The 15,401-nt window shown below is 37.4% G+C and overlaps 1 protein-coding gene across 1 annotated transcript in view; it reads left to right on the top strand.

The window, feature by feature from the left end:
* Positions 1–15,401, top strand: part of LOC133983374 (uncharacterized) — a 77,766-nt gene that overhangs the window by 22,384 nt on the left and 39,981 nt on the right. Inside the window, exons 39-40 of the mRNA XM_062422440.1 lie at positions 416–698; positions 925–1,071. Of these exons, the coding sequence (XP_062278424.1) occupies positions 416–698; positions 925–1,071 (430 nt within the window). The remainder of the gene's footprint in view (positions 1–415; positions 699–924; positions 1,072–15,401) is intronic.

The raw sequence follows: 15,401 nt of genomic DNA, 5'->3' as shown, positions 1-15,401 counted from the left end.
AATATGCTGACTGCTTGTTCTATGTTTTCCATGGTTATATCAACCCATGTAATGATTATGTGCCTCTCTCAAACTACTATATATAGTAGTACTATAGTATAGTAGTATAGTGATATACTAGTATAGAATTAGAAAATAATGTTGAGACCTATGAATATTTTTTTTCATCCAACATTATTTTAAGTATAACACATTTTTGCCCTCTTGTTTATCAGGTGGTAAACCTCCAACTAACATTGGTGAGTTGTACCATATAAAATGTTGTGTAGATGACTTTGAACAGATGATCAAACAAAAATGTAAATCAAATATGCTGACTGCTTGTTCTATGTTGTACTTGGTATAAGCAAGCCATTTTATGTTTCTGTGCCTTCTTCAAACTACCTTATATTTCAAAAAAATGAACTTTGTCCAGGTACGAATATTGCCAGAGGTGGAAAAGTGACTCAGTCTACACTGTATGGGAAAGCTGTGCCTGAAAGGGCCATTGATGGAAATCGTGCTAGCAACTGGGGACAAGGATCCTGTACCCACACACAGAAGAATCTCAAACCATGGTGGAGACTGGACCTCCAGAAGTTGTATAAAATCAACACTGTCACCATCACCAATAGAAAGGATTGTTGCCAAAATAGGATTAATGGAGCTGAGATCCGCATTGGAAATTCTCTCAGTGACAACGGCAACGCAAATCCCAGGTAACAACACTTTTCTACATTATATAAGGTTTAAACATTTGATACCTGTCGGGTGAGCTACAATCAGTTACTGGACTGGTTATCGCCATCATTTAAAACAGACAGCATTATGTTTCCTCTCAGTAACATCATCAGTATAAAATAACAAACTATGTTGAAACCAATGCATAGTTTTATCACCCAACAGTATTTTAACCACAAGACATTTTCCTTTGTTTTTCTTCAGATGCACTGTGATCTCATCTATCCCAGCTGGTACCTCCAAAACATTTCAGTGTAATGGAATGGTAGGCCGTTACGTTAACATTGTGATTCCAGGAAGAAAAGAATATCTGACACTGTGTGAGGTGGAAGTTTATGGGGAAGAGTCAGAGTATTACTATCAATATGGTTGTGCCTATGGTTGAAATTATGTGGCTGAATTTGGATTTCTTCATATAATTCATATTACCAGTTGTTTTTAAAGCTATTATATACATGTTTCCTCTTCTTTTCTTTTAAAGATTAACACATTGGTGATGGACTTAATATTTTTATAGTTCACAAATATATCCTAAGCTTTTCATCTGATTTATCATAATGACAGGATTTTATTAGACCCTTCCACCACCAAATCCATGGTATCATCACCTCAATGAATGATAAATAAACCTGCATACATACAGTATATTGCTTGTATTACTGGTATCACTTCATTCAGAATACTTTTCAGCAATCTGTCATCTATGGAAATGATTACACTTAAAATATATGGTGATCTCTGCTGCCAGCATATAGTTGTACAGCACATTCTGTGGTAATTTAAACCCTATTTTATCCCTGGTATCATAGTCCATATTGTATTTGTTTGTATACTTTAAGCAACTAATATAAAAAAAGGTGTTGTAGAGTACAGTCCTTTTCAGTCGTAAAATGGTAAATGGACTGTACTTACATAGTGCTTTTCTCATCCTTTGACCACTCAGAGTGCTTTTACACTACATGTCACATTCACCCATTCACACACACATTCATATACCGATGGCAGGGGTTGCTACGTAGGGTGCCAACCTGCTCATCAAAGGGCAGTGAATGTTCACACACATCAACAAACTTTTGGCACAGCCATCAGGAGCAATTCAGGCTTCAGTACTTTGACATGCAGACTGAAGGAGTCTGGAATCGAATTAATCGATCAATCAATTTTTATTTATATAGTGCCAAACCTCAACAAAAGTTATCTCAAGGCACTTTTCACATAGAGCAGATCTAGACCATACTCTTTAAAGAGACCCAATATTCCTCCATCAGCAGGCACTTGGCAACAGCTACAAGGAAAAACTCCCCTTTAACGGGATGAAGCAGACCTCAAGCAAAACCGCTAATCTTCTTCGACCCGCTCTGCCTCTTGAACCACAACGACCCACAATCACAATAATCATAATAATAACATCAATAACTCAATATAATGAAAAATAATTTTACAAATTGACATACTGAAGTCGATTTGCTTTCTTTTTTTAATGAGATTTAAGTTGAATTGGTCAATAAGAGATACCTATTGTAATATTCCCTTTTGTCCAAGCATCCAAATTTTTGTTCACTTTTTCTGACTGGTCATACTGATTGTATGTTTTGCAATCTGGGATTTTTTTGTTTTCATCCTTTCCTTTTAGTGCCACATAAGAAAGGGCCCTCCATTGAGCAGATGGTTTTGGTGATTGTGTAATTCCTCTGCAATGTACTGTAAATACAGCGCACTTAGTCCATAATGTCAAACTGTAAAAGTTAGAATCCTAGTTTTGTGAACACAGTCTTCACCGTCTAACAGAGTTCAACCTTTCATCCTCACACATAATATGAAACCCTATCAAAAGGGGGAAAATTAACTCAACATCCACTAAGCATTATTTCCCTTATTAGCATTATTATCTTCTTATTATAATTATATTTTTTAAAACATTGCTAAGAACAAAAAAGCAGCTTTTATAAGAATTCTTACCAGGGCGTGTAAAGCAGTGTAGGATCTTCAAGACACTACCCAGAGTCCTGCACAGGTTTGGGTACCTGCGGGTACCCAACGGGTGACGCGCAAATTTTGATGAAAATATCCTACTGTGCAATGCTGAAGCTTTTTAATTTATAATGATGCTGTCGGATAACAGGTCAGGTGCGATTTTAAGCACAGCAGGTATGGGCGGTTTACAAAACAGGACCCGTGCAGGATTCTGTGGTCTACTGACTTCATCAGACCTGCATCTTCAGTAATTTCTCAGGTGGAATTGTCTTGTTAGTCAAATTACTCTCACACACTATCTTTAAGATACTACTATCCTGTTTTTGTTCTTGTAATCCCAATCAAATGCCAACGTTCACCTTTTGTATTATTTTACTTTTCTTTAAATCTCTTCACCCATAACGCCCCATCTCTTTTGTCTGTCACTCCAGTGTATTCCTGTTGTACATCCATATATTAGACCTATTTCTTTGGACATTTTCACCAACAGATATGACACATCATCCATCAGTGTCATAGGCTGCTGTACTTCCAATATGGACGCTCCATCACTGTGCCACTGTCAGAGGGGGGTCCGTAGAAGTCCACCCCAACCCTACCCGCATTTTACACACACACGCACTTTTTTGCCTGCAGAGGTGTCTTTCTTGGATATAGCAACTTTCTGTGGAAAACTTGCTCCAGCATTGATCAAGGCTTCATTGGGGCCAAATAAATCATCCAGTCAACGGGGGGTAGAAGAGATGGGCTGACAGCCCAACATCCATGCAGCGTTTGCTTCTTAAAAAGTTAGTGTCTGCCTGCAAGAACAAAAGGAAGTGCAAGAGGGGGTCATAACATGTCTTTTCAAGATCGTGAATTTCAAATAAACCCAGAGCTGTTCCTGCTGGACTGATGCCATATGGACAGATTCACTGTTGCATGTTTCATACCAAAAAAAAAAGAAAAGAAAAAGAAACAAAAAACAAAAAACACAACAGAAAACAAACAGGTCTCTAAAACTGTGGTCTGTCATCAATGTGGAAGTAAACTAATACCGTAATATGTAATGCAATATAATAACATATTACTTTGCATATAACCTTATACCTTAATTATACATTATATATATGTCTCTCCCAGTTAGTCTTGTCTTTTCTATATTTCCCATATCTGTTTAATACAGTCTGCTGTGAATTCATCATCAACAAAGGTATTATATCAGTGCGGAACATCTCTTCAATTTCACTTGCACAATTCCACTGTCGAGGATGGTCAGTTTTTAAACTGCGTTAAGTGTACAGAGTAATGCCAGATTTGGATCATTTATAAATTTAATGGACATACTGGACACCACTTTAATTGAAAATTAAGGATTTCAGATGAATTAATCACAAGAGTACCACTTGTTTTTTGGGCAACTTGCTACACTTGAAAAACAGGTGATGTTGTATTTACTCACCATAACACCACAAAATAGATATTATACATCATAAATGCATGGTTGTCTTCTGTGAGACTATTGATGCATGTTAGTTTATGTGACAAAATGACTCATAATCTAATTCAAGACCTTTTTTAAACTGATATACTGTACTAAGTTATGTTTTATGTGCTTTGTCATAGAAGAAATACCATACAGCTCCTCACATGTAAAAGGTGGTGCGTACTGCACGTGGCTGACTGACTAGAAAATGTATTTGGTAAATGTTACATAGTATTTGGTTGATACAACCTTCCATCACTTGTCTCTCTTTTTGATGCATTGCATGAGGGGATGAGGCACCAGGGGAAATCTCCCCTCTAACCATTAGTGCTTCGTGCTCCACCTAGCATTTAATCATGCCATAATCAACAAGAGGCTGTCCTTCCAAGAAAAATGACAGAGCCAGTCATTTCGGCAAGTACTCCAAACTACATATGTTTACGTTCAAATGACAAAGCCCTCTAGCAGTCATAGTCATATAAGGGGATGACATCAGTCACTGTCCAGCAACAAAATCTCCCTATGTAGGTTGGGGTGGATGGATGGGTGAGGAAACACTTTAACATAGGTGACCACTGTTTGCTTACTATATCCATAAGTAAATCTGCATGGATTTTTTAAAACCACAACCACATAGTAATTATTGTAATGTCGTGACAATGAAGGTCTCCTAACCTTAAGGTGGTAGTAAGATTAACATTTCCTATGTTTCTCTAACCCTTACTTATTTGAACCCAAGCCATTATCTTTTCTAAAACCAAATCAAGTCGTGTTTTTGCCTAAAGCCAACCAAACCTATCATAAAACATATTTATTTTTACATATTGATTTGTACAACAATGATTTGTGAAGGCAATAACAAACAGTGTCCTGCTGATAACTGCTAATGGGCATGAGATCAGAAAATGCTTCCTTGTGTTGTTCTGGAGTACATGAGCCAACAGCATTTTCTTTTTCATTTGTACTTGCTGCCTGATACACAAACAAACAAACACTATACAATTTTAATCTATGCTCCCAAGCACGTGTCAACATACCGAAAGAAAAGTCTTATATTGACACAATAAAGCACACAAACACAATTTCACTACACACAAAAAATAGAGAGCAAACATGAACTCACATATACACACATGCACACACATTTACCATCAGAGCAAGGTCAAGCCTGACAGCAGGCAGATGAAGAGCCACTTAGGAGACCTGTCTCTTGTCTTTATCCTATGCCTCCCCTTTGAGAATTCTACACTCAAAGAGCATATTGATAGGGAATAAACGATGAGGTCATAGTTGCACTTAGTGTCAGGTGGATGAGAAATGAACAGTATAAGTGTTAAGGTAGAGGAGAAAAGTAGAACATAATTGTGTAAAATTACAATCCATCAGATAATTAGTGGGCAATTAATCATGCAGGGGTTGCTTTCTCATCAAAGTGCCATAAACTTTCTTGAAGACTTTAGTAATGCAAGTATGAAGACATGTAATCACATCTAATGTATCCATTACATTGTATGGTAATAAATACAGTGCTCAAAATACAGCACACTGGAGCACAAAAATCCATATTAAGTTTGATTTAGAGAATACAACAGAAAACTGAAACATGTTTAACAAAACAAAACCCTTACCAACCTACCACCACACCCAAGATACACAATGCCCAGACAAACAAGGGTTGGATATGGATGCTTTATATCATCAGAGCTTAGAAGGGGGATTGGAGATTCTGTGTGTGTTCAATATTGTTGATTCTGCTCCACAAAGCAGGGCTATCACCTCTGAAAACACAGGATACCCAGTGATTCAGCACAGATTATAAATATGCATGGAAATCAATACATATTTGGCAGTAGGGGAGAGAAAAATTGAGAAAAACACAGGAAGAGAGCAGAGGCCCGTAAATGTTCATCTCCATTTATTACAGTCATTCATTCTCTTTCTCTCTACCCTCTGGTGCACATGTACACATGGTCACTTCCTATGCATGTACACACACACACACACACACACACACACACACACACACACACACACACACACACAGCAAGAGAGAGGGAGAGAAAGAAAATGTCCAGATCAGCAAAGTATCCATTTTCTCTCCGACCGTCCCTGTGGGGCTGTGCAATGTGTAATAGCAAGTGCACAGTGCTGACGATTAGCCAGACTATATATTTGTCATTTCAGGTCCATAAGGGAGACCAGGGAACAGTCTAAGACATAGGTTCATTCATCCACTGACTTGTATCCTTGGCAAAATAATCTCTTCAACATAATTCTGATTATTTGTTAGATCAGTAACAATGCATACTATTGTGCATAATTATGATAACAAAGATTAAAGAATAATAAATAGGGATACTAACTGTAGAACTACACAATTTTCAGATGGAATGCAACATTTTCAACACATCTAGCTCAAGTGTTATATCCCGTTATTATGCACTAGTATACTTCAGATGTTTTGAAATTAAATATGTGCTGGTGGTGCTAAAATAGTTATAAAATGTGTTACATAATAACACATTATTTTTAAGAGTGCAGTATTGTCCTCTCGATAATTTCATTAAGCATTGGTGAGTAACATCAACCTGCCCTCAAATAGCATGTTGTTGCCCAAAAGCTTCTCAATATTTGACAACGGATTTTTAATACATTTTTAATGCATAATATTACTCTCCCATATGTGTGTATGTTGTGTATGTTTCTGGGGGGGTTTTTATGCTCACAACGTTTGAGCACAACTTGGCATATGTGCGTCTACCTGTGTACCTGTATAAGTGCAAAATACTACAGATTGTGCATAGAGAAAACAACTGCTTTTTATAAGTGGACAGACTAAAGGTTGACTTCAGCATGAAAGATTGCAGCAGTAGTCTTGGGCCAAAATGATACATCTTGGCTTCTTATACTTGTGTTATGACTAATAATAATTATCCTACTTGTCTTACTTGAACACCTTTACACCATTCATTTCGTGTGCAATTTGCTGTGTTTCAGTCTGTCAAATGCCTCAATACAGACTCAAAGTGTGCCCAAATGACCTCTATGCAACATTACCATTTGACAACAGACAATATAAATGCATGTTCACGATATTACAACTTATCTTTGTTTAGTAATTGGTGACAGTGGGTGGTGGTAATATAGCCCAAGGGGTCATTTGATACTGTAATGATAGCAGGTTGTCATAGTGGCCAGATCATTGTCATGCTTTACTATCAGTCATTTCTTAATAGTCTGGAGAGAGGTCCTTTCCTTCATGGTAGGGAACTTCAGTGAACTTCAGTCAGACTGTGTCTGGTGGACTGAATATTGTACTGTATATTTTTCATAATTGCATGAATGATAGCTAAAATAAAATAAAAAAGGAAGTCATTATGATCCCAGATTATACTACTTAGGATAACATTTCTGCAGTACATAATACTAAGAGAGAAAGATTTGAGGTGATTAAGAGATTCACTCATTTAGTATCCTGTTACATCTGTATAAGTACTAGTTAACAAGGAAAACTTGTACTGTACTGTATGTGTGTGCGATGACAATAGCTGTCATTATTCAAAATGAATGCCCGGGTAATGGTTCTTTATTGTGTACATTGTGAACACTGCTCTGTAATGGACATTAATTTATAGTAAACCCAAGACAATGGTGTCTGTGATAATAACATATGCATTGTGGCATCTATGTTTAGATATCTGATTCATTTAGTGTGCTTTCTGGGAGCACTTTGGTGTATTCCATTGTCTAATGAACTATTCACTGTCTGTCTTTCATGCATTTCTTCCTCCCACTGCCTTACTCTCTCTAGCTTTTTCTGTCCTTTTTTACACTTGACACACAAATCATTTTCTACTTTTCTCTTTCTCGTGTCCTTTTATACTCTCTTTTGATTTTTCTCTCCCTCTGACCACCTCTCCCTCTCTTTGCCTCGGGCCTCTTAATAAGCTCTAATACATGCACACAATTGGCTTTTAACGTGTACTCCATATAGACCAAACAAGTGCATCATTAATCTAAAGCCTTTGCAGTGCAAGCTGCGTGTAATGGTAACTGGATAACACATTGTTTCCTGTGTGAGCCAGGGCATCCATATTATCTACCATCACTCCCTAATAAATTATACCTGGAGATGTGGCATTTTGTCTATGTGTGCCTTAGCATTGTTTTGCTGGACTTCCCTTGTGGATAAATGGGTATAATACAAGTGTATTCTCTAATTACCTCCTTTTCTCTCTTGCTAACACCCACACATACTCCTGCTCTATCTATCCAATTGGGGATGAAAGCCATATCCCCAATTAGGAAACAGCAGATCTTTGGGTCAGTGGTTAAGGTTAAAGTTAGGTTGACGTTAGGGTTAGGTAGTATTGGTGATGGTTAGGGTTATGGAAGTAAATGTAAGTCTATGTAATGTCCCCAAAAGTGACCACTGTTTTATGTGTGTGTGTGTGTGTTTGTGTGTGTGTGTGTGTGTGTGTGTGTGTGTGTGTGTGTGTGTGTGTGTGTGTGTGTGTGTGTGTGTGTGTGTGTGTGTGTGTGTGTGTGTGTGTGTGTGTGTGCGCACCCTCTCGTTCAAACAGACACACAGAAAGATAATCGAGGAGAGAGACAGAGGCCAGGATTTAACCTGTTTACTATGTTTGCAGTTATTAGCTGGGGGCTACACACCGACTGCCTAAATATTCCCAGAAATGTCCTGTACACAGCAAAATATCAAGAAAATAAGAAAATACAGGCAGAGAGCAGGGTGTCTTTAGATAAATACACTGCGATACACTGGGTAACAAGTGATGATTGAAATGTGTTTAGTAAAATAGTGCAGAGTATGACTTTAAACATGTTGAGCTGGACAGGCTTTTATATACAGCATTTAGTTAGGGCAGAATGCATTCAATTTGTACATCACTATCCAGATCACTGAAAGTATTATGTAGACAATACATTTCATAGTCTTTGTTGAAATGCATACCCTTACATTTTGAGAAATACACATATTTGATGCCCTTCCTAGCATAGAATAAGATTTAGCATTAAATAAGGTTTGTAAGTTTGGGACCTAATAGCTGATTCAAACTGCTGCTACAATCCAATGCTAACTATTCTGTTACCAAACTTTTTATATCTTCTCTCTTCATTAGTAGCAAAAAAGCAATCCAGAAAATATTACAGTAACATTAGCAACTTCTAATTTTTAGGCAGGAGCTCACTGCTAGTTTTGCTGGTTAATTGATATACTCTGCTCAAATTAAACGTTTTGTGTTGACTTTTCTCAAGAAAAAAACATCAAATGAATGACTCAAATCAATTTCAGGAGCCTCTCCCAAAATCTTATGACATGATATGTGCAAAATCTTTTGCACATATCATGTTATTTGTATTATGATCAGTGATGCAGGCATTGAACTACACCATTACGGTGAAAGGCCTGAAGTTAAAACCTGAAGTTGAAGCCTTCAATGTATAGGTCGATTTATTTTTAAACCCTCAACAATGGTCACAGGCCAGACCACAGATTCTCTTTTTTATTGCATGCATCCTTGTCAAAACCTGGTGACTATAAATGACCCCAACAGTTCGGTTGGAGATTTTGGTTGTCTTATGCTAGTAGTGGGTAATGTAGCCTTGAGCCACTAGCCTCAAACAGAGAGGAGCAGCGGATTGCAAACGTCTGGTGCAGAGCTTTGATAACCTCATTTCTTCCTAACTCCACACCCAGTTATTTTATCATTTAAAAATAAAAATAAAAACATACGCAGTCTCCAGCCACGACTGAAGTGACATCACTTGAGGCAATTTATCAGACTTCATGCAGCTCCCTCTGGAGTCACAACATGATTCACATACACAGTAGTGCTGTAAACAGACTTTGATGTGTAAAATCGATATAGTTAAGTGTATGTTTTTCACACGTTAAAAGCAGTTGTTTTGAGTTGTTGTAAAGCTTCTTTGATGGAGCTAGCAGTTTAACCCTGGTCTCAGTCTTTCTAAGTTTGACTAGACAAGCCTTGATCTGCTCTGTCTTCTGAACACACAAGGATGAAGTTGTTGTTGATGTCATCAAACACCAAGTCTGTATTACAGCAATTTCCAAAATGAGAATTACTTTAAAAGTCCTTGAGAGGGGCAGTATGTCAAAATGTGCACTTCTAAGTGTGGTCTAGCAGATTGTGTAATAGGCTATTTAACCTTGCGCTCTTTACAGCATTTCATTTGTCCCAGGGTGCATCACAGAAATACTCTAATCAAACATGCCACCTAACTACATCACTCCCTAGAAATAAATAAAAATGTATAAAACACCATCTGGAAGAATTTGGTTCTCAAAGTGACCCCAGTGCAATTGGAAATCAGCTTTTTACTTTTGTCTCTTTCTGTCTTTGTTTCTGACAAAAAAAAGTCTGTCCTTGTCACCTACCCACCAGTGCTTAATTCCCAGTATGCTAACAGTATGTAAAGAACCTTTTGTCTTTATGAGCAAATGGCACCCTGTGGCTTTATTTATGTGGGGTTTCATACAATATAGGGTCTATAGCCCCATGGTAGTTCCAAGATGAGGTAACTACTTATTAATCTCTGTCAAATGCACAGTTAGACGTCTGGAGTACATACACACACACACACACACACACACACACACACACACACACACACACACACACACACACACACACACACACATGCTTGCATGCCTGATTTAAGACATGCATACATACACACACACACACACACAGACACACACACACACACAATTTTTTTGTAAACGTAAGTTTTATTAAAAAGAAGAAGAAAAAAGTTTGTTCGTTTTCTGTTTTTTTTCAGCATTTTCTTTTTTTCCTGCCCTGACAGTGAGACTTAAAACTGGTCCACTTGCAACCATAGGCCTAAACATATTCAGACACTTGAGCCATGTCATCTCTCTACACAGACAAGCACATTCTCAAATTAATTACTTTAGGCTAGTCTATACAAATACACTACCTCACATACCCACTGTTGTCTGTCTGTCTCTGCAGTTCCTCTAGAATATACACAAAGACCAACACACACGCACACCACAGTGATACAATTTGTTGTACTCGGGCCAAGTCCAGAGATCGCCTGAGGATGGGGAACAGTTGGCTCCCACATTTGGCTGGTTCCACACTGTTAGTCAGATATGGGCTCAAGTGTACAGGGGGAATCGTCTTTTAAATGATACCTACCCCACTGCCTGTGTCTGTGTCCTCACATGTGCACCGTAGACAAATGTGTAAGAGAAACACACATACTGTACATGCATATGTTCATACATATGCATATGTAAATGATTGTATGTGTGTGTGTGTGTGTGTGTGTGTGTGTGTGTGTGTGTATGTGTGTGCGTGTGTGTGTGTGTGTGTGTGTGTACTTGCATTTGCTTCTGTCACTATTTGACAAGTTTTTTTCCTGAACATAAGCAAGCTGTCCTGTCCAACTGGTCCATTACGCCTGCTTGTGAAAATATGTGTGTGTACTCATGCAAGCTTAATTTCCTTACTCTCACATCCACTTATTCAAATGTCTTATTGTAGTAGATCTGTTTCTGCATTTCAAATAAAAAGGAAATGTGTGTTCGTGTTTGCTGCTTTGCGACTACTGCTATCATTGGTGATTAAAACCTTCTTTGGCCCACAGTGTGCTCCCATTGCAACATTATTACCTTCCTTCATTTGAATATTTTGTTAATAATTGTGTGTTGGTGCAGTTAGACCACTGTTTTTCCCATTCAAAGTAGAAACAAAAAAACAAACAAACAAAAAGATTTTAGCTGTTATAACATGACAAACCATATATTTTACTTCTATTTTAAATAGTTTGTAGTTCCCTATTAATTAGCCTACATGCTGTGATCCATGGGTAGGAACCTGCTGACTGCTCAGCAGAGACAAGATTGATATTAAGTCATATTATATAATATATTTCATGTAATTACATTTTTAAACAATTTCTCAAACATGTATAGTTGGCAGCCTCCTCAGTCAAATTGGGGACATTGATGCTCCTCAGCAGAGGATAACACCACAAATACATTTTACTTGGTGAGTGAAATGGTTGAAACAATTTACCTTTTTTTTGTTAAAGTATAAACCTCCATCCAATCTTTTAAGGCTTTGTTAGGCTCTACTGTGCAGTACCATAAAAGGAAGGTGCTTAATTGTCCCATTTAGAAAGCTTGACCTTGCTGGAATCTAATTAATTAGTGTGCTATGAAGGTTAATTAGTAACGAAGGATGTCCATGCATCATAAAGCCCCTTGTCTTAACCCACTGTGGCAGTCGGGCAGAAAAACAGTCATTAGTCATCCCCTCAGTAAGAAAGATCTTGAGTGATACTCACACATTTACATCAGAGTTAATTTCTGTCCAGTTCTTGTTCACTGACCCCTTCTGCCATGAAAGGAAAAGGATCTACTAGGTAGAATTCTGTACTTTTATAATCAATGAGTTAATGGGTTGTCCCATGGTAATTTACAAATGAGGTTTGTGACGCAGAAGTTGCAGGCATCCCCACTGCATTAATAACATATAATGTTCAATATCAGTAAGAATTTGTAAATTGTTTCTGAATTAGTAGAAAAGATTGTTTGTAATCTGGACTCAAACTGCATTTATTGAAATAATTGGGAGGTCATAAATGGACCTGATTAACCCAAAAACACTCTGGGCCTTCAGGGTATTCACTGAAGGCCTAAGAAAAAATATGGAAATAATTTTTCTACTGCTAGTATAAAAAAACTTTCTTTTTAAAAAGATTATTTTTTCCACTGAATAAATACAACAAACTTGGACCAATATTTTTGGCAAACAGTATATTATAGTTGAAGTGATGCATTGAGGAATCTGAAAACTGGGTGGTGATGGGCAGGTGATGGGTCGTGCAAAACAGCATCAAGAAAGCACCTGAGCAGAGAGGGAGAACATTTAAAAAGACAGCTGCAATATAATAGGCTGACAATGAAGGTGTGTCACCATGCTATTGGTTAGGCTTGACCAGGTGATGTGAACAGCTGATGTATCAATTGACGCTCCAGAAATAACAGCAAGGAAAATATGAGCTTTGACAGAGATCAGTATGAGCTGTGAGAAGGATCAGGATGACTAAAGAATGAGAAATAAAACTATGACGTGAGCATACAAAAAGGTGGTCTTCCTGTCTGAACTTTCGCTAAGCTTCATTTGTTTTATCATTTGATAATCACAGTTTTCTGTAATTATCACATGATACAACAGAGTTGTATTACGTGTCATATCCTGCTAGCATTCTGTGTTCAGACTTTTAGTTTAGTTCCTGTTTTATTTTGAAATGTCTTCTTTTTTGTTTACTTTTTTTTTTTTTTGGCTGAAATCACTCCCATATTCACTTATTCACTACTCCCTATATAATAAACACCAAATAGTTAACTCAATAGTGAGCAGCAAATCAAGGTTACGGACACCAACTAATCCTCATAATTTCGTGACATCACCATCCGCTGTAGAGTCACATGACAGTAGTTTTCACATCCTTCAAATTTGGAGCATTGCATTGCAGGATTGTTGGCAGAAAGTAGTGTCCATGCCATGGACACTCCTTTTTTCGTTCCATGGTGGAATGTGTGAGGCCACTATGTCGTGGAGATACTACAAACCCAGCATTCGGACACAAATTAAATGGTGGAGAATAAATGTAGTGGATTATATAGTAAATAGGGGGTGATTTCAGACACAGCCCCTATATTTTCTCACCTTTCTTGATTGCTGAACTTCCATGTGACAGAGCTATGGTTATTGTTTTTATTGATATTTTTTTATTTGCCACATGTTGTTCTATTGAAGGCTCTGGGTCCAGGGCCACAGTACACCACTGCAATTAGAAGACGACCATGTGGTGGAACAATATTTTAACATATAACAATCCAAGACATTACTTCTAAATCTGAGGAAAAAAGTAAAAAAAAAAAAAAAAAAAAATCTCATGACAGGGTCTTGGCCATTGAGTTCTGTTGTCATTCATTGTCATGCATGCTTAAATAAGGCAAACAAGGTGGTTTATTTGTGACACCATGCCAGTGTATGTTTTGAGTGCTTTATTTGGTGGAGTGAAGCTAGCAAGGTAATGGAAATCAGTTGGGGCTCTTTTAATATTTATAACCCTGACGAGCCAGAGTGGTACATCGCAGACATTTCTTGTTACTTCCATCTGTCATGATGTGAAGATAAGGTCCTAAACTGAAAAGGTTATTATGACAAAAGGGGAGATTTCATGGCAAGCTACCCATGGAAATCATAAGTGAACTTCATGGGTGGTGGCAGTGGTTGTGGTTATGATGGTGGAGGGGTTTGATAGATGCTAACCACACAGGTCTATTCATAAAACTGTAATTGACTGTCAAGTAGGGATGAAGCAACTGTGTTATGGGCAGGGCTCCAACCTCTGGAATCAGTGTCAATTAGATTTAAATAAACAGACCCAGCAAGAAATGTAAATGGGGACAAACAAAAAGATAGCAAAGTAATTGACATGATAATGAATCCTCAGTTTAAGTCAAACTTGAGACACTCGAGAGAATGCTATGCTAATGCTTCATGTGGACAATGAAGTCATACCTATTTTTAATACCATATAGAAATATAAAGTCAACAGTGTTTAGAGGATAAGGACATGTTCATAAATATTGTTTACATTGTACAACGCACAACTGGATGTATTTACATTGGCAGCAGGCTGTTCATAAAGCTGCTACTGCTCAATTTGGTATTTTAACATTTGTTAATACACTAAATTACTATATTATTGAAGCTGTTTTTAAAGATGATTAAGTCAAAATAACTTTACTTCTCATGTGTATACCCTAAGTGGCAGGTAATGTACTAGAGAAGGCTAAGCCTTCCCTGAATTTAGCGCTGGCTACACTGAAAAAAATGTCCACACTTTTACAATTCTTTGTACATTTTATTCAGGATATTCTCAATTAAACTGTACTAGCAGTTACGAATTGCTGCTATGAAAATACTCAAGTAACCTTTACTTGGAAGTATCTGTTGTTCACTAAATTTCACTCAGTAATCAACAGTAATCTTTACTTGGAATTATCTGTCTGGCACAAAATTTGACTCACTAAACAACAGTAACCTTTACTTGGAAGTATCTGTTGTTCACTAAATTTGACTCACTAATCAACAGTAACCTTTACTTGGAATTATCTGTTGTTCACAAAATTTTACTCAATAATCAACAATGA

This window comes from Scomber scombrus, chromosome 7 (genome assembly GCF_963691925.1).
Source record: "Scomber scombrus chromosome 7, fScoSco1.1, whole genome shotgun sequence".
NCBI lineage: Eukaryota > Metazoa > Chordata > Actinopteri > Scombriformes > Scombridae > Scomber > Scomber scombrus.
Note: the sequence above shows the minus strand (reverse complement) of the source record. Positions and strands in the feature narration are given on the sequence as shown.